The sequence below is a fragment of the Mirounga leonina genome, unplaced genomic scaffold (assembly GCF_011800145.1).
Source record: "Mirounga leonina isolate KUSES-001 unplaced genomic scaffold, KU_Mleo_1.0 Mir_106, whole genome shotgun sequence".
Classification (NCBI taxonomy): Eukaryota; Metazoa; Chordata; class Mammalia; order Carnivora; family Phocidae; genus Mirounga; species Mirounga leonina.
The window spans coordinates 5,780,724-5,805,684 of record NW_023270232.1 but is presented as its reverse complement, the minus strand read 5'-3'; the positions used below and the strand labels follow the sequence as shown (position 1 = coordinate 5,805,684).

Here is a 24,961-nt window from a genome sequence, read left to right as displayed (position 1 = left end):
GGATTCACACGGGACTGCCTCAAGACCGCATGGTGTCCTCCGCTCTCCATCCACGATGGTGAAATGACGGGAGGGGCGGGGGGCGACCACGTCTAAGGGGACGAAGGGAAGACCAAAGAAGTAATGGCAGTCTCCACTTTTCCGTTCAGTGGATGGAACTGGGCCACTGGCGGCACGAAGACAGGGAAGGGCATTTGTTTTATACAGAAAATATCTTAAAGATGCTTAAAATGGACCCCTAGGCATGTGAGTGTCCTCTGGGCTCTCCAAGATGCCTCCTTTGAGGCTTGCCCCTGGGGTACCCAGGTGGGAAGAGGCGGGCTCCCTCTTTGGGGGAGGGAAAGGCACTGGCTCATGGGACTCAGTGGTTTGGCCACGGCCACCAGGAGCAGGATGGCTTACTCGGACAACTCGTCCTTAGCTCGTGTTCCTCCCCACCCTCCTGGTTTCAAGTAAAAATTACCCTTGGCCTGGGCTTGGTTTTTTGTTTTTAAAGATTAAGATGGAGAGGAAGGGGATACACCGGGGGCAAGACTGGCTATTCTGGGCTAGATTCATGGAACTCTCTGTTAGAAGTGTCCAGGAATTTGGGGGGTAAGCACCGGCGAGAGCTCCCTTTGGAAATTTCAGCGTGGCCACATGATTATCAAGCATTGCAGCATCGGTTAGCCCCCTACACTTAGAAAGGTGGCAGAGTAAGAATTTAAATACCCAGGGAACTGTGTTTCACCTAGGCAACATTTCCCCCGGCCATCCATACCGTGTGGTTGGCCCAGGCTGCAGGCAGAGTTGTTAAGCAAAGAGAAACCACAGACCATCTGAACAGGAACTCAAGAGACCTCTTAAATCTAGTTTTGCCACAAGGTATTCACTTCTAGGACCAGCCCAGAGAATGAAATTTAAATTCCAGAGGGTGGGAAAGGAGACATGAATGATTGCTTGAGAAAATAAGTTTGTATCCATCTCCTTAGTCTTTTGTAAGAAATTCCTGAGCTAGCCTCAAGGAAACCTCAGTGCTAAACTGGAAAATCCTTACTAGAACAGGAAATGCCCCTGGGGAATAAGCATTCAAAAGAATCGTGACCCAGTTGCCTCAAGATCTGATTTCATCCTTTATTAAAAGCTGAGAGGTTAGGACACAGGAATGGGGGGGCGCGGTTAACCACACCCCTTTCCAAGTCCAGACAGACACTGCCCTCCCAAAGAAACCGTGCTTCTTTAAAATGATTACCCGGTCCCAGATGTCATGGGTGGGTAAGTGATTGGGTTTCGCAGATTAATAGACAGCTGCTGTGCCTGTGGTCCAGAAACATGCCTCGACCGGCAAGTTCCGGCCCAGATGGAGAGGCAGTGGACTGCCTCTCTGCGGGAGAACTCAAAGGGCCCGGGGCCCTGGCTTCAAGCAGCCAAGATGCTTGACACGCCATCGAATACCCAAGAAGGGGAGAAAGAGTAAAGAGCCCGTTTCTGGGGTCCTGCTGCAGCACAATGAGCCCCTCCTACCAGCTGCCTCGATGGCACGCGGGTCGTGCGCCGGCTGAACGGCGGGCTCTGGGGACAAGCCACCCAGGCAGCAGGCTTCATGCTGCCGCAGCTGTCCGCACCAAGGTCGGACGGTCCCAAAGAGCTGGGGGCCCAAACGCAAAACGAAAGACCATCTATTGTGGCTCTGCCTCAAAAGCAGAAGGAAAAAGGCAAGTCATGGGAAAGTGCTGTGAAGAGGAGTCCTTCCTCGTGGAGGAAGTGCCCTTGTTCTTACGGCTGCCTCAGCAGCAATGCTTCTTAGTCAAGTGCACGCTCCACCAAGCAGGGCCAGAGAAGAGGCAGAGCATAAAGCCAGACAGGAACGTGCATCCTGAAGATGTCTCGAGTCTCTAAAACGTGGCTGGGCATGGGCGCCAGACGCCCAGGAGAGGCTCCCTAGGAATGTGTTCGACTGATCGGCTCTCTTTAAGACACATCTCTATCAGGAAGCCCGGCCTGAGGCGGGCACCCAGGTAAGACACACACTGGATTCAGAGGTGCAATCAAGCACCGACAGACATTTCTAATTCCCAGATGGCCCCTACTGAACTGAGAAGTGGCTTCTTGGGTGAGCCACCCGACCCAAATCTGTTTCAGCTCGTATGGCTGCAGAGACCAGGTACCAACACCTGGACTCTGACAGGGGCCTGGCTTCCAGATGCAATCATCTACTTCACCCTGAATCCGAACCGTGAAGCTTTCATTCAGCCCGGTAACCCAACATCTCATTCACATTTCTTCCTTTGCCTTAACAACCCTGACTCCAATTAGGTCCGCTTTAGTGGCTGAGTTAGAAGGATCCAATTCCCTTTCAGTTCCTGGCTCACGGAGATGCAAAGACGTGGTGCGGAGTCTGAGAGACACAAAGCCTAGGACTCGCCCCGAAGCATCCTTGCACTGCTGGTAGCCAGGCAAACGTAGAGCTCTTTTTATTCTCTTGGGAATCGTCATTTCTTGCCCCCACTCTCCAAACCAGCAGCTGACTTTGGGGAAAGAGAAGAGTGTCTGTCTTCTCTTCAGTTTGGAGATGCAGTAGCAACATCTCTTTGTGTTATCTAGTTTAACCTACCCCCCTGTTGGACTGACTTTATCCTCTGTTGGGGGTGAGGTGATTTTAAGGTAGATCCTCACATTCTTTGATACTGCTCCCCTCACAGGTGGGTGTCACTGCCCTCCCCTGTGTGTCGGCCGGGCTTAGGAGCTTGCTTCTAAGGGACACAATAGGGAAGAGGTGATGGTGTGTGCTTTCAGAGGCCGTCATGGAAGGCACTGCAGACTCCTTCTTGCCCTCTCCCTGGGGTCACCTGCTCAGGGGGGAGCCAGCTGTTCTGGTATGAGGACACTCGCGCTGCTCTACACAGAGACCCGTGTGCACAGAACGCACCAACAAGCCACAGCGCACGTAGAAGTGGGTTCTCCAGTCCTAGCTAGATGACTGCAGACCCTGCCGACATCTTGATGGCAACTTCTGGCGACCCTGTGCCAGAACCATCATGCTAAGCTGCCTCCCAATTCCTAACCTCCAGAAGCTGACAGAAAACATTTGCTCTTTCAAGATTTCAAGTTTGGGGGTAATCTGTCACACAGCAGAAGATAACTAATACAGGTGGGATGACAGAATTCCGGGCTTAACAGCCCAATACCAAGAAGCCAGCTGCTTGACAGGGTGCTCCTGAGGACGTTCAGCTATTTAAACAGAATATGAAGACGTGGTGGTCTCAGCAAACCATACTGTACAGACAGACCAAGACAACGCGTGTCTCCTGCTGGAATTTGGAGGAACGAGGTCATTTCCACCAAGATGGATTGTCCTCAGAGGTTCAGAAACATGGTTTCCTCATAAAAAGAGCAAATGATCACTAAGATTTTAAGAACCATCTCACTCAGATGGTCCCCTAAGGGTTCTCCCTCCCCAAGAGAAAGCCAGGAGAGATTATTCATTCTTCTGGATCTGGTTCACCCTGAAAAAATCATTCTTGAGGCATGGCACAAAGGTGTCATCTGTTACAAGTTAATCTGTTGCCTTGTGAAACGATCTTTAAAATGCAGGTTCATGGAGGTCAAAGTATCTCTCATAGCAGTGGCCTCCAGGAAAGGACACCAACCAGTAAGGAGGGCCTTGCAGAGAAGACTGAAGGAGCAGGCTGCTGCTGTATCACACGGCTGACACTCCCTGCAAAAACTAGAAAGATGGCCTCCGATTAGGGAACCGTGTGCAGAGATTTCCCAAGATGGCAGAAAAGGGGAAAATGGCGCCTTGACATCACTCAAGCTGGCATGTTTTAAATTCATTCCCCGCTGTTCAGCGAGGCCAGATTTTCAAGTGCAGCAACAAAGATCAAGAAGAGGCGCTCTTCTGCTCACTGCTCGACTACCTGGAGTTGGAACCAGGTTCCATGAATGCCAAAGCCAGCTATGAAGAACGAGAAGTCTCATGCCCAAAGAATCAAGCTCCCAGGGGACAAAGGGGTCCTGAGCAAGCTTCTCATGCAAATGACGGTGCAACTGAACTTTTTCCAAGAGTATGGAAAGCGAAATTTGGGAGTTTAATTAAAATCAGAACAGGGATACATTACACAAACAAACAAGGAAATATTTTTTTTGATCATCAATTTTTGAGACTGAAAGCCTCCCCCAAATTTTGGAGATCCAGCTTATTCCTGAGAAACATCAACCATCACAGAAGGTTCACTCTTTGTACTATTCACATTTTGTAGTAGAAAACAGAACAAAGTTCCTTGGACAGCCTTCCTCTCTTCTGTCTAAAATGTGTTCATAAACAGGGCCTTTTCATAGTTCAAAAGAAAAACAAACAGCTTTCTTTCCTAGCCAGTTGGCCTGTTACTCTCACCCTGGGATGTGGTCTCTTAATGAGAGGGTTCAGGGCACCAAATGCGACCAGAAATTCCCAGGACACCAGCGGCTACTTTACTTGTCGTTCTATGAGGACAGAGGTGTTAGTCTTTCTACAAGGTGGTCACTCTCCCGGGATTATTGTGCCAGTCAATAGTCGGGAGGGTGAGGGGGTGCATGAAAAAGCAAACGGGGAGGGAAAGAACGAGGCGCTCGTAAACAAGCCATGGCAAGGCAGAATGGTCCAGTTTGACACACCACCCACTACAAACTGCAAACATGCACACCCAAAACTAGAGGGAGAAGCAAAGAGCTCATCAGGGACTCAGGGAGACAAAGGATGGTGACAGGGAGCAGCAGACTCGCCCATGGACATTTCTCACCTTCCTAACACCGGAAGATGTGTAATTAAAAAGTTGCTGTTCAAAATCGTATTGAAAACATATCTAAAAATAGGTCTGTAGTCATCTTAAAAATAAAAGATCACTCCTCAGATAAGAGGAGTGAGATATTATCAGATACCAACACTTGAGGTATCTTTGATGTGTATTTGAAAAATGGCCTGGCAGAGAGAGAGGTGGGAGGGAGGGAGGGAGGGAGAGGGACAACGAGTATGATGGGGAAGGCAAGACAATGGGGAGAACCCACTTTCGAGCCCATGCTTATCTATCCCAGGAGCCTCAGCAGGTCTACAAAGGAAAAAAGTTTGGTTCTTTTCTAAGAGCATTCTGAAAGTCACCCTTTAAACTCAAACTATAAGACACTGCAATCAGAGACAATGAATATCCCAAAGCTCGGTGGACTAGAAAGCAAGGACTACTGAGTCTGAGTACCCACCTGGTTCAGCACGCTGCCCAGGTCATTGTTCAGGGTCACCCGGCAGAACGCTATGAACCAGGCCTCCCCCCAAGTGCCTGTCGCTTGGGTAGGCCTGTTGCGGGAGCGGGGAGCGGGGAGCGGCAGAATCACCCTGGTGGCTCAGATACAAGGGGATGGGGGGCAACAGGGCACTAGCAGGGAGGAAGGAGGAGAGGAGAGCCCTGCTGCTTCCCAAGGACTCCCCCCTCAGGTGGGGCTCACACCTTTCTGCACAGATGTGCTAAGTGAAGGACTGGGAAGCGGCGCTCGAATATCAAAGACAGAAGACACCCCTGCCAGAGGAAGGAGGGGAAGTGGACCTCAGAAAACGTCGCAGGGTGATGCTAGCAGAGCTGTACAAACTGCACTCTGGCCTGAAGGACAAACAGCTCAGGGTACGAGGGAGAGTGGCTCTCCTCTCCATTACCATTGCCCTCTGATGGCTGTGAAGACCCGACACCCAGACTCCTACAGCTCTGAACCACAGGTGGGAGAGACAGGGAGGGCAGACAGAGGGTCAGGACACGGACAATGCTGAACCCACCACACCTCTGTGTCACTTCCCCAGACTTCCCAGCCAGGCAATTGTTGGCAGGTTGATATTTGATTTGGGATTTTTAAAAAATGGGGGGTAGGGGGAGGACAGGTTTTCTCAACTGTAAAATGACTACGGAAGCCAGAGTTTAACTGCTTTCCTCTGTGGGCTGCTTAGGTCTACGGAAATATGCCAAGGATCTTGGATCAACTCTGTGTAACTGGGAAGGGGGGCAGGAAACAGGGAGGGGAAATGGTCAGATGAAGCTCATCTTCGCATCATTTGGCACCCAGAGGAAGGAAGAGGAGGTCTCGGGGGCTGCAATGGGACTGCTGGCTGCCCCTCTGTCCGTTCACTGTTGATCCGATGGGCCCAATCCGGTGTATACAGCCTCAGCACTGCTGCTTTCCTGCTGCTCCTGCGGGACGGTCAGATGTCCATCTCAAACTGAGCATCATCCCCTAGGAAGAATCAAGACAAGTTTAGCCCCAAAGGAAAAGCCAAGCAGCTCTGTCATTCCTCTGCATGAGGGTCAAAAAAAAATACAAACTCTCCCATTCTCTGCGGCCTTAAAACAAGTAATTGCTTTGGCTGGTCTTTTTAATCTGGAAAAAAAAAAAAAAAGAATGGCACTCAAACAACCCACAAGGAGTTGGATTTGGGGAAGAAGATCCAAGTGAAAACTTGCCTAGCATCCCTCTGGCTACAGGCGGCCCCAGCGGGAGCTCCTTGCCATCTATCATGTCGGCAAACTCTTCTGGAGGCTCTGAACTTTGGCCCTGCTCTCAATCAACACATTGTCCAGAAAAAGCTCATTTGGAATTTGAGGAGGCAGAATGCTGGCTCCCGCACAGAGGTCGGGGAGTACAACCCGGGGCGAACCTCAGGAGCTGGCCATTTCTACTCCCTCTTCTGCTTCCACAGAGACAGAGTGGACTCCTTACTCAGCGCACGCGCGTGTGTGTGTCTGTGTGTGTGTGTGTGTCTGTGTGTCTAGGTATCATAGGCAGTCCTGGAAAATGCGGGAAACAAACCCTATTTCCCCCTGCACCACAAAAATGACATTCTTCTTGTAAGAAATAGATCTATTTCTGAAAGGCAATGGAAATGGGGCCTGTTCAGTTCTATTCTATGTGTTACTCCTAGTCCAGTACAGCCCAGGCAAGGCAGGACTTGAGGCCTGGCTCAAGGACTCATCTAAGGATTTCCTATGCCCTGAGTTTGGATTTTTCCCCGCTCCCGGATTAGATTCACTTATGATTTAGAACCTAGGATTTCCAGAACAGTTCAGTAAGCCTTGGGTGTTGGGAGCTGGGAACCTTAGAGACCTATAAACGAATGTCGGTTGTAACTGAGGCATCAATTTTTCAACCTGTAGCCGACTGACATTTGAATTCCCAGGGCTACCCACTCGGCCCCCCAAATTGGTGTTCTCTTACCAACTGCATGCTTCCTGTCATGATTGTTCAAGTTGTTCAAATTGTTTACTTCTACTTTGGAATCTTCGATTAAGGTGCCAGGGCTGGTGACCCCTGGGATATTGGGCAGATGGCAGGGCGGGGTCTGAGCCATAGGAGAATTGCGACGATCCAACAGAAACTTTCGATCATAAATGATTCGGGTTCCTGGAAAACAGGGTTCAAGAGTCTGAAACAAATTAAGGGGCTATCAACATATAATAAAATCTTTAAAAAAGGTTGAGGGGGGGCGCCTGGGTGGCTCAGTCATTGGGCATCTGCCTTCGGCTCAGGTCGTGATCCCAGGGTCCTGGGATCGAGCCCCGCATTGGGCTCCCTGCTCCGCGGGAAGCCTGCTTCTCCCTCTCCCACTCCCCCTGCTTGTGTTCCCTCTCTCATTGTGTCTCTCTCTGTCAAATAAAGAAATAAAATCTTAAAAAAAAAAAAAAACAACCATATAATATTACTGGGAATTTATTTTAAATTCCATCTAAACCTAACCCTTGAGGGTTCACAGTTCAAGCAAAAAGGATAAGCTTTCTGTTCCCTGCCTGGGACCAGGCCCCTCTGCTGGAGGAGCGCCTTTTCCTCCTCTTCCGCTCATCTTTAAGGCTCAGCCCCAACATCACTTCCTTTACGGAAAACCTTTAAAAAAAAAAAAAATTCTTTCCCGCATCTTACTCCATACATATCACCTATTATAGGTCACCTGTTTATCGATTTGCCTCTCTAAAGCCTGTGACTTCCTTATGCCAGGTCTTAGTTCTATGTGACCTTGGTTCTACCATTTAGAAAGTTTTAAATGAAATAATAAACAAGTGAAAAAATCACCAATAGATAGATCGCTGCCTTTAAGTTGAAGGCTTTCCAAAGGCACTGAGACCACCATTCTTCCCAGACAGAGCTGTGGTAGAAGCTGGACCCTTCTCTATTTTACAAAACAATCTGCAACCCAGTAAGTACTACCAGAGTGTTTTACAACAATCCTTCTGAAGACTGCATTTGACCTGACGAATAGTTAAGAAAATCTACTGCTTCTATTTCTTCTGTCATGGTCAGCCCAAGGTACAAATGGCTATAAACAAGATCTAAAACTAAGCGACAATTTAGAGATGCTTGATGATGGCTTAGTGTAGCGGACGCCTGGGGCTCTGCTCCAGACCCTAGGAGCACAGCTGGCTCAGTGGTCGAGGACATGGCCACTATTCAGTGATGTCTGCTGAAGGAGGGGAGAAAGGGGGAATGGCCACCCAGCACCCCTGTCTACAGAACAAAGGGATGTGGTCAGATTGAGGCATCTTGCTCACACTAAGATTAAATCCAGAGAAGGAAAAGGTTCAGGCATGTAAGTTAAAAGTAGTAGTATATGAAAATTAGATTGTGCACGAAGTTACCCACTTAAAGAGGGAGAATCTAAATACTCCTGCCTGCTGGTCAATGCTTACAGATCCTCAAGTGAAAGCACTCCTTGTCATAAGGAGAGTCTGGTTCAGGCAGATTTCCTCAAATAACATGTGACAGCTACATCCCCGGAAACAGAAAAACAAAACAGCTAACCAATCTACCTGAAATGTGAGGAAGCGAGTGGAAAAAAGCAAGGCATCTACTGCAAGAAGAATGGAAATTCTGGAGTCTTCCCAAAGAAGGAAGGAGATGAACATTTACGCTAAAGAGATGACCCGGACATCATGCTAAGTAGCTGGAAAATGGATTACAAACTCTGGTTTTCTCGGGATCCATATCACAGTAGTACCATGACAGTTTCACGCAAATGCTAGTAAGTCATTTCTTTCCAACTAGATGGAAAATAAGAGTCAAACTAGTGGTTTCTAGGTGAGAAAATGGCCAAAAGAGACTCCTACCCTCCAATTTGCCCCCCCGCCCCCCGCATCCTTGCTTTTACAACCAGAATCAAGTGCTAAACACATTCTCCTCTTGGTACTACAAAATCTGTCACAGGAAAGAATGACTCAGTGTCTCCGAATGGAAGCAATGTTCTCAGATGGGCATCCATTAGCACATGTAGGCATCTCAAAACAAAACCTTTAAGGCTTTCAAACCAACTCCAAAGGAGATCAATTTTTTCTTACTACCTAGTTCTGTTACAACTACACTGCATACACAATCATATTTATGATTTATAAGAGGTGAAAATAAAGTATCTGGCTCTCAGGCTCTCCATGATAAAGTACTAAGACAAATGCCGTGCCATATTTGGCACCTATTAGGACAGTATATTTTTGCAGGTATCTGCACCAGAATCCTCTGGAAAGCTTGTTTAAAAATATTCTACCTGAATCAGAATCCCTGGGGCTTCGAACCTGGAAATCCCTATCTTTAAGTTCCTCGGGCATTCTCCTGTTCATTAAAGTGAGGAACCCAACTTCGGAGCCACCTGGCTGGCTTGGTGGGTGGAGCGTGTGACTCTTGGTCTAGGGGTTGTGATTTCCAGCCCTGCACTGGGTGTAAAGACGACTTAAAAATAAAATCCTAAAAAAAAAAAGAACCCGACTTCAATCTTCTACCAAAAGCCTAGTAACAGTGATCTGAGAATAGACGAAATATGAAAGAAATAGTAAGAGAAGAGGATGACGGAAGTGGCTAGGGGGGTCACTTTGACAGATGAAGCGGACACCCAGAAAGTGACTTGATGGAGCTCACCGAGCAAACGAGAGGCAACACTGGAACCGAGCCCCTGGTGTGCGGACTCCCAGCACAGCCTGCTCTGCACCCTGCCTCTTTGCCCGGGACGCCCAGAGTAGGGCCACAGTGTTGGAAGTGAAAGGAGTCAGACGGTAACTGCCACTTACGCATGAACACTGGGGTGAGCAGCGGATGGGCCGCCCCGCTGGTCCCCCGAGTGCGGCTTCTCCAGAGGCACGCAGTAGGATGGTGGGGCCGTTACTGCCCCCTCGGGAGGGCGACAGACACTGGTAGAAGCAGTTTCTGTTTTTCAGTTTTCTAAGTTTGCCAAGGCCCGGGTACTTATGTATTTTAGAAATTAGGTAATCTGCTTATTTTTGCTTACAGAACAGAAATATGCAGTTTTAAAGATTACGCGAGCAGGCAGGTCCTATAATCCAAGTTCATTTCAGAATAGTAAAGGGGGCCTCGCTGGTAGTAAAAGGGGATGCTGGAGAGGATCATCTCTGAAGGACAGCATGGCACAAACCAGGTCAACAGCTCTAATTACTGTTACCTGTCAGCTCTTTCATTTTGAAGGCTAAATGAGGCAGGCAAAGGCTGAAAACTTCACAGAGGAAGTCTCCGAGTCCTACAGTGGGCTAGAATTATCTTCCTATCTTTACTTTTAGAATAACTGAGAGGCAAAGGCCCACAGCTCATTTATGACAGGCCTCACACCATAAACCTAACCTTAGCAGAGCACCTCTGCATGCCTCCCTCCAACCCCCGGAGAACACTTGGAAAAGTTGGAAATCATTCGTCCCCAGTGGAAAGGAGACACAGGTCTTATGTCCTGTCTCAAATATAATTTTAGGACAAGGAAAGTAAAAAATCTACCTTCACCCTCTTTGCTTTGAAAAATAAGAACTGTAGTAACAACTTAAAAAGGCATCTGGAAATTATGAGGCACGAGTCATTTTGGATAGCAGAAAACAGTTTAACTTTCAAAAAGTGAATAATGCGAATTATTTTGGATGGAAGTTCTTCTTGTACAGATTTAAAACTTTTTACCACCTTAAACAGAAAACAATCTGACCCTTGCTTGATGAACGGGGGTCACCATTCTGAAGATCACTTCATAAACTATGCTGTGGCCTACGAACTCTGGGAGCCTAGGCGCTTTATTTTCCTTCCACTGTACAGAATTCAAATAGCCTGCAAGTGCCCCTTTCCTCATTGTTTCCTCCCTATTAGGCTTGAGAACACCCCCTTTCTCCCCAAGTCTCAGTCAGCTCGGGCTGCCACAACAAAATACCACAGCTTAGGGGCGCCTGGGTGGCTCAGTCGGTTAAGCGGCTGCCTTCGGCTCAGGTCATGATCCCAGGGTCCTAGGATCGAGCCCCTCATCAGGCTCCCTGCTCAGTGGAGAGCCTGCTTCTCCCTCTCCCTCTGTCTGCCACTCTGCCTACTTATGCTCTCTATCTCTGTTAAATAAATAAATAAAAATCTTAAAAAAAAAAACAAAAACAAAAAAACCACGGCTTAAACAAATCTATTTTCTCAGTTCTTGAGAATCCCAAGATGGAGATGCCAGCATGGTCTGCTTCCGCTGAGTGAGAGCTCTCTTCTGCGTATGCAGACCACCACATTTTCAATGTGTCCTTAGGTGGGGTGGGGTGGGGAGGGGGGAGGGAGGGGGTAGCAAGCTCCCTAGTGCCTCTTCTTCTAGGGGCACTAATCCATCATGAGGGCCTCATGACCTCATCTAAACCTAATTACATCCCAAGGCCCCAGCTGCAAAGATCATCACACTGAGGGTTAGGGCTTCAACTTACGAACTTGGGGAAGAGGGGTGGGGGACGCACAATTCACCTATCCTAACCCGATGCTTCTTCTATCCTTGTAGGGACTTTGCAATCAGCGATTCGCTTATTAGAACACTATGTAAAATAAAGAGCAAACGGGCTGGGAGGGGGATGGCTTTCCAGTGAATAAAAGGAGACTTAGTGGAAGCACTTTGCATATTTGCTGTATCACCTCCACTTTTGTTCATGCCTAGGTTTCAAAAGAGTGAGGTTTCACCATCAGATATTCTTAAACTAACATTCAACTTGCAAGTCAGAACAAGATTATTCTTACTTCTGCAGTATGCCAAGCTTGGAACTCTGGGGATGAGGCGGTGAAAAACAATGCACAGGATGAAAGCAAGCTTTCTATTTCTAAATTATATATTAGCAATAGCATATGCATTAAAGAACTGTAATTTGACCAACTAGGAAATAAGCAGTACAGAGTCTACCTAAATGTGTGAGATATAAAGGAAACTTTGAAGAACTTCTACGACGTTGCAGAGGCGATAAAATCCATTTTTTTTACAACTTTCCTGAGATGTAATTCACATATAGTTCAAAGTGTGTAATTCAACAGTTTTTAGCAGATTCACAGAATTGTGCAACCATCATCGTGATCAATTTTAGAACACTGCAACCATCCCCCAAAAGATAACCCATACATATCGAGCAGTCCCCCTCCACCCCGGCAGCCCTAGGAAACCACTATTTTCTGTCTCTACAGATTTGCCTATTCTGGACATTTCATATAAATGGAATCACACAATATGTGATCTTTTGTGACTGCTTCTTATACTTGCATGTTTTCAAGGTTCATCCATGTTTAGTATTTCTCAGTACTTCATTCTTTTTATTGTCAAATATTCCATTACACGTATATATCACATTTTATCAAGTAATCAGTTGATGGACATCTGGGTTATTTCCACTCTGAGTAATGCTGCTATAAACATTCATGTACCTATCTTTGTGTGGACATATGTTTTCATTTCTCTTTGGTAAGAGTAGAATTGCTAGATCATATGGTTAACTCTGTGTTAAATCTTTTGAGCAACCACCAGACTGTTTTCCAGGGTGGCTGCACCATTTTGCATTCCCACCAGCAGTATGTGAGGGTATACACATGGCAGCCCACACTTGCTGTTTTTTATTATAGCTATCTTATGGGTGTGAAGTGGTATCTCATTGTGGTTTGATTTTTTTAAAGTTTTTATTTAAATTCCAGTTAGTTAACACAAAGTGTAATATTAGTGTCAGGTGTACAATATAGTGACTCAACACTTTTATACACCTGGTGCTTATCACAACAGGTATACTTCTTAATCCCCATCACCTATTTCACCCCTCCCCCCACCCATCTCCCCTCTGGTAACCATCAGTTTGTTCTCTATAGTGAAGAGTTGGTTTCTTGGTTTGCCTCTCCCTCCCTTTTTCCCCTTTGCTCATTTGTTTTGTTTCTTAAATTTCACTGTGGTTTGATTTAATTTGCACTTCCCTGATGGATAATGGTTTGAACATCTTTTCATATGCCTACTGGCCATCCCAATGGACATCTTCTTTGGAAAAATGTCTATTCAGATCCTTTGCCCATTTTCTAGTGGGTTGTCTGTTTACTTTTGAGTTTTAAGAGTTCTTTATATTTATGAATACGTGTCCCTTACTCATACATGATTTGCAAATATTTTCCCCTATTCTGTAGGTTGCTTTTTCCCTTATTGGTATTCTTTGAAGCACAAAAGTTTTTAATTTTGACAAAGTCCAATTTATGTCTTTTTCTTTTGTTGCTTGTGCTTTTGGTGCCATACTCAAGAACCTATTTGCTAACCAAGGTCATAAAGATTTGTGCCTATGTTTTTTCCTAAAGGCTTTATAGTTTTAAGCTTTTACATTTAGGTCTTCGAGTCATGGGGTCCAACTTCAGTTTTTGTGCGTGGATATCCAGTTGTACCAGTATCATTTGTTGGAAAGACTATTTCCCCCCATTTAATTGTCTTGGCATCCTTGTCATAGATCAAATAGCCGTAACTGTACGGGTTTATTTCTAGACTCTCAATTCTATTCCACTGATCTATGTTTATCCTTATGGCAGCACCATACTGTCTTGATTTGTAATAATTACTGAAATTGGGCTATTTTAGGTCTCTTAAAATTCCGTATTAATTTTAGGGTCAGCTTGTCAACTTATGCAAAGAAGCCAGCTGGAATTTTGACGGGACTGTGTTGAATGTGTAGATCTGGGAAATACAGTCATCTTAAGAATGCCGTCTTCCTGGGTGCCTGGGTGGCTCAGTTGGTTAGGCATCTGCCTTCAGCTCAGGTCGTGATCCCATGGTCCTGGGATTGAGCCCCACACTGGGCTCCCTGCTCGGTGGGGAGTCTGCTTCTCCCTCTGCCTCTGCCCCTCTCCCTGCTTGTGTTCCCTCTCTGGCTGTGTCTCTCTCTGTCAAATACATAAATAAAATCTTAAAAAAAAAAAAAAAAAAAAGAATGCCGTCTTCCAATCTATGAATGTGGAATGCCCTTCCATCTATTTAGGTCTTCTCCAATTTCTTTCAACAATGTTTTGTAGTTTCCACAGTGTAAGTTTTGTGCTCCTTTCATTAAATTTATTCCTATATATTTTATTATTTTCATGTTGTTAGAAATGGAACTGTTTCCTTTTTTGCATTGTCCATTGAAAGTGTACAGAAATACAATTGGTTTTTGTATACCAGTCTTGTATCCTGCAACCTTGCTAAACTCAATTAATTCTAGTAGTTTTTTAGTGGATTCCTAAAATACATTTGGTTGTGAATGCAAACAAAGCAAATTAATTAGAGGACACCCTGAAGAACTGGAATCTTAAGGGTTGCCACTAATGTTCTCAAATATGGCCAGGGAAAACAGGAGCACAAAGTACAGCATTTTAGGTGTTTGAATTTTAGATCGCTGCAAGCTAAAAAAGTTTCACTGTAGCAGATAGAGAGCAAAAGTGGGGAATCAGCCTGTCAGTGACTAAGGATCTATGGTGTGATTCAAAAGCACCTGACCATTCAAAAAATCAAAACTACTCAAAGAAAAACATTAAGATTCGACTATGAACAAAATGGCAAGAAAAAAACCTTTGTTTCCTTTGTTATATATTGTGTTTACCATGAGATTATATTTATTCCAAGACAAAAACTAAAAAACCTACAATACTCAAGGTCTCTTATACATATGCATGCACAGACATCTATTTTCTAAAGTAAGAACTTGCTGGTAATCCACATTTCATCCAAAGAGCCCGCCACATTTATGTCAGGCCCGTTTCATGTCAACCAATGCAGCCACAAGTAACTAGAAGTCAGTTAATCTTAAATTCCTGAAAAAGGAAAACAAAAGACCATACAAGACATACCTTGAATATAACATTAAAATGGCCCGCGGGGCGCCTGGACGGCTCAGTCAGTTAAGCGTTAGACAGCTTAATTTTGGCCCAGGTCATGATCTCAGGGTCGTGAGATTGAGCCCCGAGTGGGACTCCATGCTCAGCAGGAAGTCTGCTTGAGATTCTCTCTCGCCCTTTGCCCCTCCCCCGGGTGTGTACTCTCTCTAGAAATAAGTAAAATCTTTAAAAAAAAAAAAAAAAAAAAAGGGAGGGCGCCGTGATTTTGATCATTTGATGGGAGTGTTAAAAAAAAAAATTCTCTATTTCACCTTGACAAAGGACGCTTTTCCTTCCAGTGAGTTTTCCATTTCGTTTTCTATAAAAATAATCATGCCCCTTGGATTGAACCAGACATGGGACTCAATCCCAGGACTCTGAGATCATGACCGCCATGAAAAGTTAAGAACCAAAATATCATATATGCTATATACCAGATCTCACAATTTGTGATCAAACTATAATAAAAGCAAAGAAGAATACTTATAGGAGAGTATGTAAATGTTGCAGGCCCTGATACTGTCAAAATAATGGAGAAGTTGACCTACCAGGGAAGTAGAGACGGGATGGATGGTACAACTTTATATAACGGAGAGCTAAATTGACAGATTGTGCCTGGGAGGTTTTGACTCTATTATTTTACATTTTAAAGGTAACTATCAGAAGAACCAGAACCGATAATACAATTTACAAAAACTGATAAATGGAGAAGGGAGCGGAAATGAGAGGGAGAAAGTAATGAAAGTGTTCCAGATTACTCATCTTCCATGACAGGGAATCAATGGTATTATCTAACATTAACAAGCCAAGAAATTGTGGTGCACATGTATGTACAGCAACAGCGGTAACCAATAAAAGCACTAGAAACAAAAACCGTTAAAAGCGGTTGTCTCCTGGCATTTTACTTTGCATTTTAGGTGCTTCTGTTTTTCTTTCTTTTTTTTTTCTTTTTAAGGATTTTATTTGTTTGTTAGGAGAGAGAGAGCAGGAACAGGGGCAGAAGGGGAGGGAGAAGCTGACTCCCCGCTGAGCAGAGAGCCCAGTCCAGGGCTCAATTCCAGGACCCTGGAATTATGACCCAAGTCGAAGGCAGCCACTTAACCAACTAAGCCACCCAGGCGCCCCTTTCCATCTTATTTTTAAAATGTGCATATATTACTTCAGTCTACATGTTTGGACTTCAGAACAAATAAGAACTTTAAAATCTTTTAACATTAGACATTTATAAATTTTCTTCATCCCTTAACGACCAGATACTAAGATAAATCTAATACCTTGACCCCATTGCTTTCTAGATGCTGACATTACCAGGAAAACAGTAAAAACAAAGTTTTCAAAATGGCAAAGACCAAGAAGACCAATGAAAGAGGCCCAAAATTACGCTTACCAAGATGGTTAGGTACGTAAACAAGGTCATTCAAGCCTAAGGGTCTCTTTCAAGACCAAGTAGCTTAGTTTAAATAATTAATCCAGGGATTATGCTATATACTTTCAAGAAATTGTATTAACTTCAAATTAAACCACCTAGAGAAAGCCCACTGTAATGTGGTTAACTGAACAGGGTAGTCATTACTATACTTTCATAGGGTCCCCAGCATAAAGTTCTGTTTAACTATGGCTGCTTCCTATATTAGAAGTAAGCATCTATTCATGCAAAATGACAGCTCAGAACAAGAAACATCAAGTAACTTGCCCAAATTGCATAGCTTGAGTAAGCTGGTGACAAGATTCCTCCAAAGGCTAAGATGGACCTTCACCCCCACACAACAGTGTTCAAGGAGGAAGGGGGAGTGTGGAATTAAACAGGGCTTCCCTCAGGGGACTCTCTCCATCCAAGAGAAAATCTTTCTCAGCAAACCCTTAGCAGACTTTCCCCTACATCTCATTTGGCCAGAAGTGGGTCAGATGCACAACAGACCAGACACTGGGGGAAGCCATGACTGGTAGCCATGGTGCATATCCTGGGGCTTGGCACACTGCCACTTAAAAAAAAAAATGTCTGCTTAAACATCTATTCTTCATGGAGACTCTGGATGAAAAGACAGACTCCTAAAAAGCTCTATGCCAGATAACCCAGAGGAAACTAAAAGCTGCCTAAGCCAGCCCCCTCCAGGGAGGTTGATGGTGGCCAAAATACATTCAGTGTGGGCCACCATCAAATCCCTAAAGTGCTAATAAAATCAAGAGAGGGGCAATTTTTTACATCAACAGAAGGTACAACTGGAGCCTCAGGATCTTATAACTTAGTATGACCAAAGTACTATGGCAAATGGGAGACGTCTAAGGTTTGTGAAAAGCCAATCCTACTGTCCTTTGTTTAACTCTAAGTTTCAATAACTGGGAACAACGACTTCCAAGATATTGTCAAGGGATGGCTCCTGGCCCTGTCACTTAGGACACAGTCATCACAGAACACACGCCTAGGCTGAAAGGGAAGTTGATAATGACTGTGTTCCTACACTGAAGGTCTAGTGTTAGGAGAGCCTTAGAGAACATCTGGCAAAAGCCTGTCATTTTAGACATGAAGCAACTAATATCCAGAGAAGTTAAAAGTATTTGTGAAAGGACACATAGTGACCCAGGAGTCAGGAGAACAACACAAATAAACGAGGTACGTTAAGCAAATCTGGTTCTCTCGAGTCTCAGCTGCAACATGAGTTGAAAAGATTATCTTTTTAGCTAGTACCAGGTCCAAAATGGTATACAAACCACAAACTAATATTAAGTAAATGTCAAAATTATTTTAAGTCTGTCTAGCCCTGACTGTCAGAAGATCTGGATGATAATAAAGTACATCCAGTACGTCCATTTCTATTTTTTAAAAATATTTTATTTATTTATTTGAGAGGGAGGGGGAAAGAGAGGGACAAGCAGACACCCCACTGAGCAGGGACCCAGACACGGGGCTCAATCCCAGGACTCTGAGATCATGACCTGAGCCCAAGGCAGATGCTTAACCGACTGAGCCACCCAGGCGCCCCTCAAATACATCCATTTCTGTGTGGGCTTGAACATTCATCCCAAAATAAATCATCTCTACAAAAATGCCTCACTCTGATTCCAGGAAAATGCTGACTGGATCTGCCAGGTTGCTGACTGTGTCCTGGATCAGTTCTTTGGATTAGATTTCACAGATGTGGTTCAGCCTCTGTCTGTAATACTAATAATTAACGAAGGATCACTGCTATTGGGTATGGGGAAAACATTCAGATTCAAACTTGGCTTTCATTCCAACGGTCTGCTTTCTTCCAAAGTTCCCTCCTCTTGGGCACTTATTTAAAAAATAAAAATAATGCCTATCTATGAACATCTTCCACTTTTCAAGTAAGGAGCTTGAAGTCTACCAACCAAGTCTGTGAGAGGCAAGAGTCGGCTAGAGAGCCCTGGTCTAGGTCACTGTTTTTATCTACTGCCTATTCGTGATTCTAGGAACTTACCTGACCAGAGAACAGTTTCATTTCAACCTACAAGCAGCCTGACTCTAACATAAACAGTCTCTCGGGGTGACACGGGCTCCTCTGAGGCCCAAACGATTAATTACGACATCTTAAGATGAAGAATCACAAGCCTCTCACGCTTTCTGAAAAGTGTCTCTTAACACCTAGACAACAATGGTCTACCTTCACCAGTAAATAGTCAGCATTTCTGCTAGAAGCAGCAGGCCATTTCTAAAATAATCAGAATTGAATGAGGCCAGTATTACCTTGATTCTAAAACCAAAGACATCACAAGAAAAATACAGACTAATACCTCTTCTGAATAGAGATGTAAAAATCCTCAACCAAGTATTAGCACAACAAATTTAGCAACGCATAAAAATGATTATATACCATGACCAAGTGGGATTTATCCCAAGAATACAAGGCTGGTTCAACATCCAAAAATCAACTGACACAATATGTCATGTCAACAGGATAAAAAACAAAAATCACACAATCAACTCTATTTAAGTAAAAAAAAAAAAAAATGCATTTGACAAAATCCAACCCCCTTTCATGACAGAAACACTCAACAGACTAGGAAGAAAAGGGAACTTCCTCAATCTGATAAAGGGTATCTATGAAAAACCCACAGCTAACATCTTACCTAATGGTGAAAGACTAGATGTTTTCTCTCTAACACTGAGAACAAGTCAAGGGCATCTGTTCACACTATCTTGCCACTTCTGTTCAACACTGTACCGAAAGTTCTAGCCAGAGCAATTAGACAAAAAAAATAAAAGGCACTCAGATAAACCACGGAGACATAAAACTATCACTATTTACAGACGACATGCTCTTGTCTACTAAAAATCCCATGGAATCTACACGAATTGAATTGCATTCTCCAGTTCATTTCTCCTTGCTTGTTAAAGTTTTTACTTTCTTAAACCACTCAATGAATTGAACAGCTTCTGTCTGCCAGGGCATTCATCCTGAAGATCTGAAAGATTTACTTAGATGTAAACACTCAGGGATTTCTGAGCTTTTGGCTTCAATGGCCCGAGAACGGGTGCAGGGGACCTTTAAAAACTAGCCACCCATAGGATGCACAGCGGCTGCCTGATAAAACACGGGTTCTAAGGGGCCTTCGCAAAACCAAGTTCCACGATGAACAAATTTGAAAATGAGAGTCTAGGCCTTGCCTATTCAGTAAGGTGAATGACTCCAATTCTCAACTGACTTTTGTTCTATTATTTATAAATGGAGTAACAAAAATCGTTTAAATATTACATCGTTCATAAAAAGACCTGGAAGCCAAAAAAAAGTTCTGCCGCTCACCAACAAACTATTCTCCTGCTCAGGCTGTATTCTTCTCCAACCAGATGAACTAGCTTACTCCACATTAACTGTACCCTATCTGATCTGCACATTTTTACACACACACATAATCAAGCCTACAGTGCAGCCAAACCACGTAAGACGCCTCCTTTTTTTTTTTAAAGTAGGTTCCACACCCAACATGGGGCTTGAACTCACGACCCTGACGTTAAGAGTCGTGTGCTCTACCTACTGAGCCATCCAGGGACCCCTTTGCAAGACCCCTCTTAGAAAACTGTTAAGACTCCAGTCGTAAGTCTTTCCTGAGTAACCCTGCTAGTGTCAGGTTACAGACTCATCACTTTTCGCTCTTCCTATTGCCCACAACAGGCCTCAGCGAGCTGAAGGAGCTGTGCACAGGGCCTTCATACATGCTACACTATCGATTTATAAGAGCTGTCTTCCATGGTCAGACTGCATCTGACTTAGGACAGGCAGAGGCTTTCAAACAGTGCATTGCTATATGCTTTGAGGACGTAGACTGCTGCCTCCCCCAGGCTCAGAATTCAATCCTTTTTTTTTTTTTTTAAGATTTTATTTATTTATTTGACAGAGAAAGACCAGCGAGAGAGGGAACACAAGCAGGGGGAGTGGGAGAGGGAGAAGCAGGCTCCCCACTGAGCAGGGAGCCCGATGTGGGGCTCGATCCCAGGACCCCGGGATCATGACCTGAGCCAAAGGCAGACGCTTAACTGACTGAGCCACCCAGGCGCCCCAGAATTCAATCCTCTGTGAGCAAAAAATGCACCCAACATAAAAACTGAAGTACATCTTCTTTAATATATACTTTGGCAGCTGATGAATATGAGACCTCAGCTGAATCTCCCACAGAATGACAAACATGTTAATAATTTGGGTTACTCTGAGATAAGTAAACGCAATCTTCCTCAAACACAAGGCAGAGGGACTGAACACCTTTCATTATGCTTTTCATGTACTTCTCCCATGTCATAAGGAAGTCCTTTGGTTAATAACGAAGCTAGGGAGCCAAGTAAGTACATTTGTTGGTTCAGAAGGTTTTGGCCTAGAATAAACTCAACCCAAGGTCATGGAGTTAGAAATTTCACAACAGTCAGAAACTGACCTTCCTTCCCCAGATCTACATAGAGCTCTATTCATCTCCCAAGAAGGGAACCAGGTCAAAACTTTGGACTCCTCTCAAATACTCTTATTTTACTATAGCTCACTCCAAGAGGATTATTTTCCCTTCTTCCTACCTTCTTTATTTCCAGACCCTTGCAATGGCCTTCAGGTAATTCTGACCCAGCGAACCCATCACAGCAACTCTCCAGCTGGCCGAGGAAACAGCAGCACGAACAAGATTTTAGACCATCACAGTTAGTTCCCCGCTGGCACTCTTGTTATGGCAACAGCACTTTTCCACAGCTGATGAGGATGTTATGCAGGAAAAGAAAGGCAGAAAGAAGGCTAAAGAGTTCTCTCTGTTTCTGTTCGTTTCCCAGAGCACAACACTCCTAGAAGGAGAAAGTTCAGAACTTACGAGAGCATCAGGTGCCTTCCAGCTAACCAAAGTGTTATAAAAGTGAAGACAACTACAGTAACTTTCCCTTCCACTGAGGCTAGATGTAGCTTCTCAAAGGAAGAGCCAAATAGCATCCTCACTCCTCCACAGGCAGATAAAACAAAGTAAAATAAAATCCAAGGGCATTTTTTTTTTTTTGCCTTGAATTTACTCAACAAAAATGTTCCTCCTCCTTAACAATGAAAACAGGTAGGTACTCTTCTAGCAGTTTGAGAAATCCAAAGGTCAGAGCAAGTCCGTTTCCACCCACCTCTCATTTCCTAAACCATGAGAAGGCAGTTTTGAGAAACCTTCCCAAGGGGTAGGCTGTAACCTCTGATCCCCCAAAAATGAAGAACTCTCAAAGGAGAAGAAATCATAAGTTCACTATGTTGTGAATGTCCCTGCCCAGTCTGATCATTTAGGGCATTCAGCACATCAACTGTTATCTTGGAATACTGCCAACACGTGTATGACACTCCAGAAGGTTTCCAGAAGTTTAAGACAGGACATGCTAATCCCCTTCCTTCCCACTAAAGAGAGATTTCCCATGCAAGCTTACTATCATTTTTCTTAATGTTTTCACACCTGAAATGTATGTTAGCACTGGATTCTATACGGTTTTTTTTGTTCTAAAACAAAAAATCTTATCAGTCCCCAACCCCCTTCAAGATTTTAAGATCACTGAGAGCAAGGACTGCATTTTCCTACTTTGGTTTGTGGTGCTCTTTTGTGCAAAGCACTGCACTAGGCCCACAAAACTCATTTAAAATACCTAATCACATTAATTCAGGTGCCTGGAGGAGACCAAATAACAAAACTATCTTCCCCTGGCTCAATTATATGGTGGGAGAGAGAGGAACGTACAAGAGAGATGAGCAAACCACCAGAGGAGGGGAAAGTTTCCAAAGGGGGAAATATTAAATCAGTAACTACTGCACATCTAAACAGCACTGAGTTAAGAGTGATTAAATCCAATCCCAACAGTGCTATATCCTATAAACGCATTATGTTAAGTCTTCGTGCTAAAAATCCAAAGATTACAACCTGCTCTACCAATAAATACAAGTTCAATGTAATAGATGAGCTAAGATGACAAGTATTTAAATCTGAAACAAAAAACTGTGTACAGAAACTATCGGGAGACAGGTTAAGTGATATTTGAGAAAGCAGTAGTGACTGTAAGTTGGAAGGAAGGGTAAATGAATCAGTATTTCTGGCAGAATCTTTCTAAGCACTTAAGGAACTAATCCAGACTATGAAACAGGCTTCTATCTTTAAAGCAATGTTTAAAGACTGTGTCCTTATTTTAAAAGCAACGTAGCTTGGCTGTTTGAAATATGCCCGAAAGGTACCCCCTCTGTGGCTCTTCCATCAGGGGAATAATGATTAATATATAGCTAAAAGTTCAGTTCCTTCCCCGCATAAATAATAGTTGAGTGCAGTTGTTAACCATGACATGTTCTCAACGGCTAGAAGCGCGGGCATTTACTGACCAGTACCACAAAGAATTTTGCAAGAAGTTATAAATCCCTTCCTATCACCTTGGAAAACAGTACCCATTTCTTAAAAGCTGTCAGCTCAAGTTCAGGACAACTCTATCTGGAGCAGATACTGGTCTGCCAAAATCTTTCACGATCAAAAAGCAGGATCGAAGCATGCTCAGGGGCTGGCCTTGAACAGATCAGGTCACGAGGGAGGGTTCTCCTCACGGAGTCATCCCACTGTCCTGCAAAGTTAAAGCCTCTCTAAGCCCAGCTATCCAAAAACTCTGATGAACTCCTCCTGCTTGGGTCATTTTAAAGTCTTCTAAGGCAGCCACCCGTCCCCTAAAGTGGCCTGGATGGATTCCTCTGTAGAGCTCTCTCCTCATTTTTATCCCTTGTTGGCAAAAAAGTCTTCCTACTCTGTGGGCCTTGCTATTGTGCAACCAATTCAAGGATCACCCGGGCCTAACTGCACCGGATTGGTTGTAGTTCAACTGGTGAGCCCAGCCCACAGGAACGAAGCTAGCCATCTCCTCCGGCAGAGGCTGCCAGCAAAGTTCAACCCTCTAGAGAGGCCACCCCAACACCAAAAGAAGGCAAAGTTCCGAAGTTAAAATGAAGCGCCATCCCTTCAATAAGGTCCCACAAGATTGCTCTCTAGTCCCCTCCCCCTGAAGAACAGCCCAGTCAGGGAACACACAACCTTTGAGCTCCCTTTTCCCGTGACAAATTCAACGTGGTTCACCTCCACCCCAGTTGTAAACAGTTCCTGGTCATACTTCGAAAAGCAATGCTCGGAAAACTCTCCCTGCGCTGCCCTTCCCCAGAACCAAGCAATCCCACCGACCCGGGTGCCCTTCTTGCCAATGCCCTCCTCATCTATCCCCAAAAGCGTCACCGCCAAAAACCTATCGTCAGGACTGCCAGCGTTCTACTACCCCCACGTCCTTTCCCTTGGCTATTTCTTGAGTATTATTTTATCATTCTCTCCCCTAGCCTGAGCCTGGGGACTCCCCGCCCCCCTCTCGTGGGGCCTCGTCCAGCAAGTAAACAATGCTGTCAAAGCAGGATAACGCTGGGCGAGGCGTCCAAACTCTACATTCCAGCCTCCTCCTGCCGTTCTAAAAGCAGCAAAACAAGTCATCGCAGAGTCCCAAGAGCGAAATACTCTGCCTGTTCTTTCTAAAAAGGCCCGGGACAGAGCTCCAAAATCAAGCATTAATGTGCACAAATGCACGACAGGCAAGAGGCAGAGGCAACGCAGAACGAGAGCCAGGCCAAGTGTAGACGAATCGGCCCAGGAGGAGGCAGAGGGGGGAAAACTGGGTCGAGCGGGGAAAGCTGCCACGAAGCGGGAACAAGGGCTCCCCCCCCACCCCGCCCAGCGACGGGAGAGCCCCGTTCCCAGAGTGGGCGCGCGCTGAATCGAGTTGCAGCCAAGAGAGAACGCAAAGTTAAGGCTCCCGAAAGCAGTCTCACGGGGGCTTTGGAGGAGCTGGGGGGCGGGGTTGGGGGGCTTTGGCGGAGCTGCGCTTGCGGAGGCGGCCACGCTTGGACACGCCCTGAGTTAAAGGCCCGCGGCGGGAGGCCGGCGAGGACGCGGCGGAGGAAACGGGCTGCAGGCTCCGGCCGCGGCGGGGCGGCCGGCGCTCACCTCCCGGCGTGGTGGAGAAGAGCGTCCCCCCGGGCGTGGTGCAATAGTCATGAGGTAGCTGCGCGGCGTCGCTGATGGGCACGGTGCGGGTGGGGATGGCGCGGCTCTGGCTGGGCTGGTGGCCGCTGCCGGCGGACGAGGACATGGCTCTGCGCGCGGGCTCTCGGGCTTTGTCCGGCGGGCGGGTAGGCGGGGGGCGGCGGCGGCGGCGGCGGTGGCGGCGGCGGCTGGGGGCCCGGGCTGCTCCGGCTGCTCCCGCGGGCGGAAGGGCGGGCGGGGCTGGGCGCGCTCCGCTCGCTCCTCGCTCGCTTCCTCTCGCTCCCTCGTCCCGCTCCGCTCCCGCCGCCGCCCTCTCAGCCGCCGCCGCCGCCGCCGCCCGATCCTCCGGCCT

The 24,961-nt window shown here is 45.6% G+C and overlaps 2 protein-coding genes across 2 annotated transcripts in view; one reads left to right on the top strand and one right to left on the bottom strand.

The window, feature by feature from the left end:
• Positions 1–1,099: 1,099 nt before the first annotated feature.
• On the bottom strand, positions 1,100–24,803 carry LOC118018347 (eukaryotic translation initiation factor 4E-binding protein 2). Its single transcript, XM_035016774.1, has 3 exons — positions 24,571–24,803; positions 7,210–7,395; positions 1,100–6,231 (listed from the first exon to the last, which is right to left on the bottom strand). Exons 1-3 carry the CDS (start codon positions 24,713–24,715, stop codon positions 6,200–6,202), a joined length of 363 nt encoding a protein of 120 aa, XP_034872665.1. The 5' UTR covers positions 24,716–24,803; the 3' UTR covers positions 1,100–6,199.
• Positions 24,573–24,961, top strand: part of LOC118018340 (leucine-rich repeat-containing protein 20) — a 110,725-nt gene continuing 110,336 nt past the window's right edge. The window contains exon 1 of the mRNA XM_035016751.1: positions 24,573–24,624. The gene's annotated coding sequence lies outside the window, so the exon portion shown is untranslated. The remainder of the gene's footprint in view (positions 24,625–24,961) is intronic.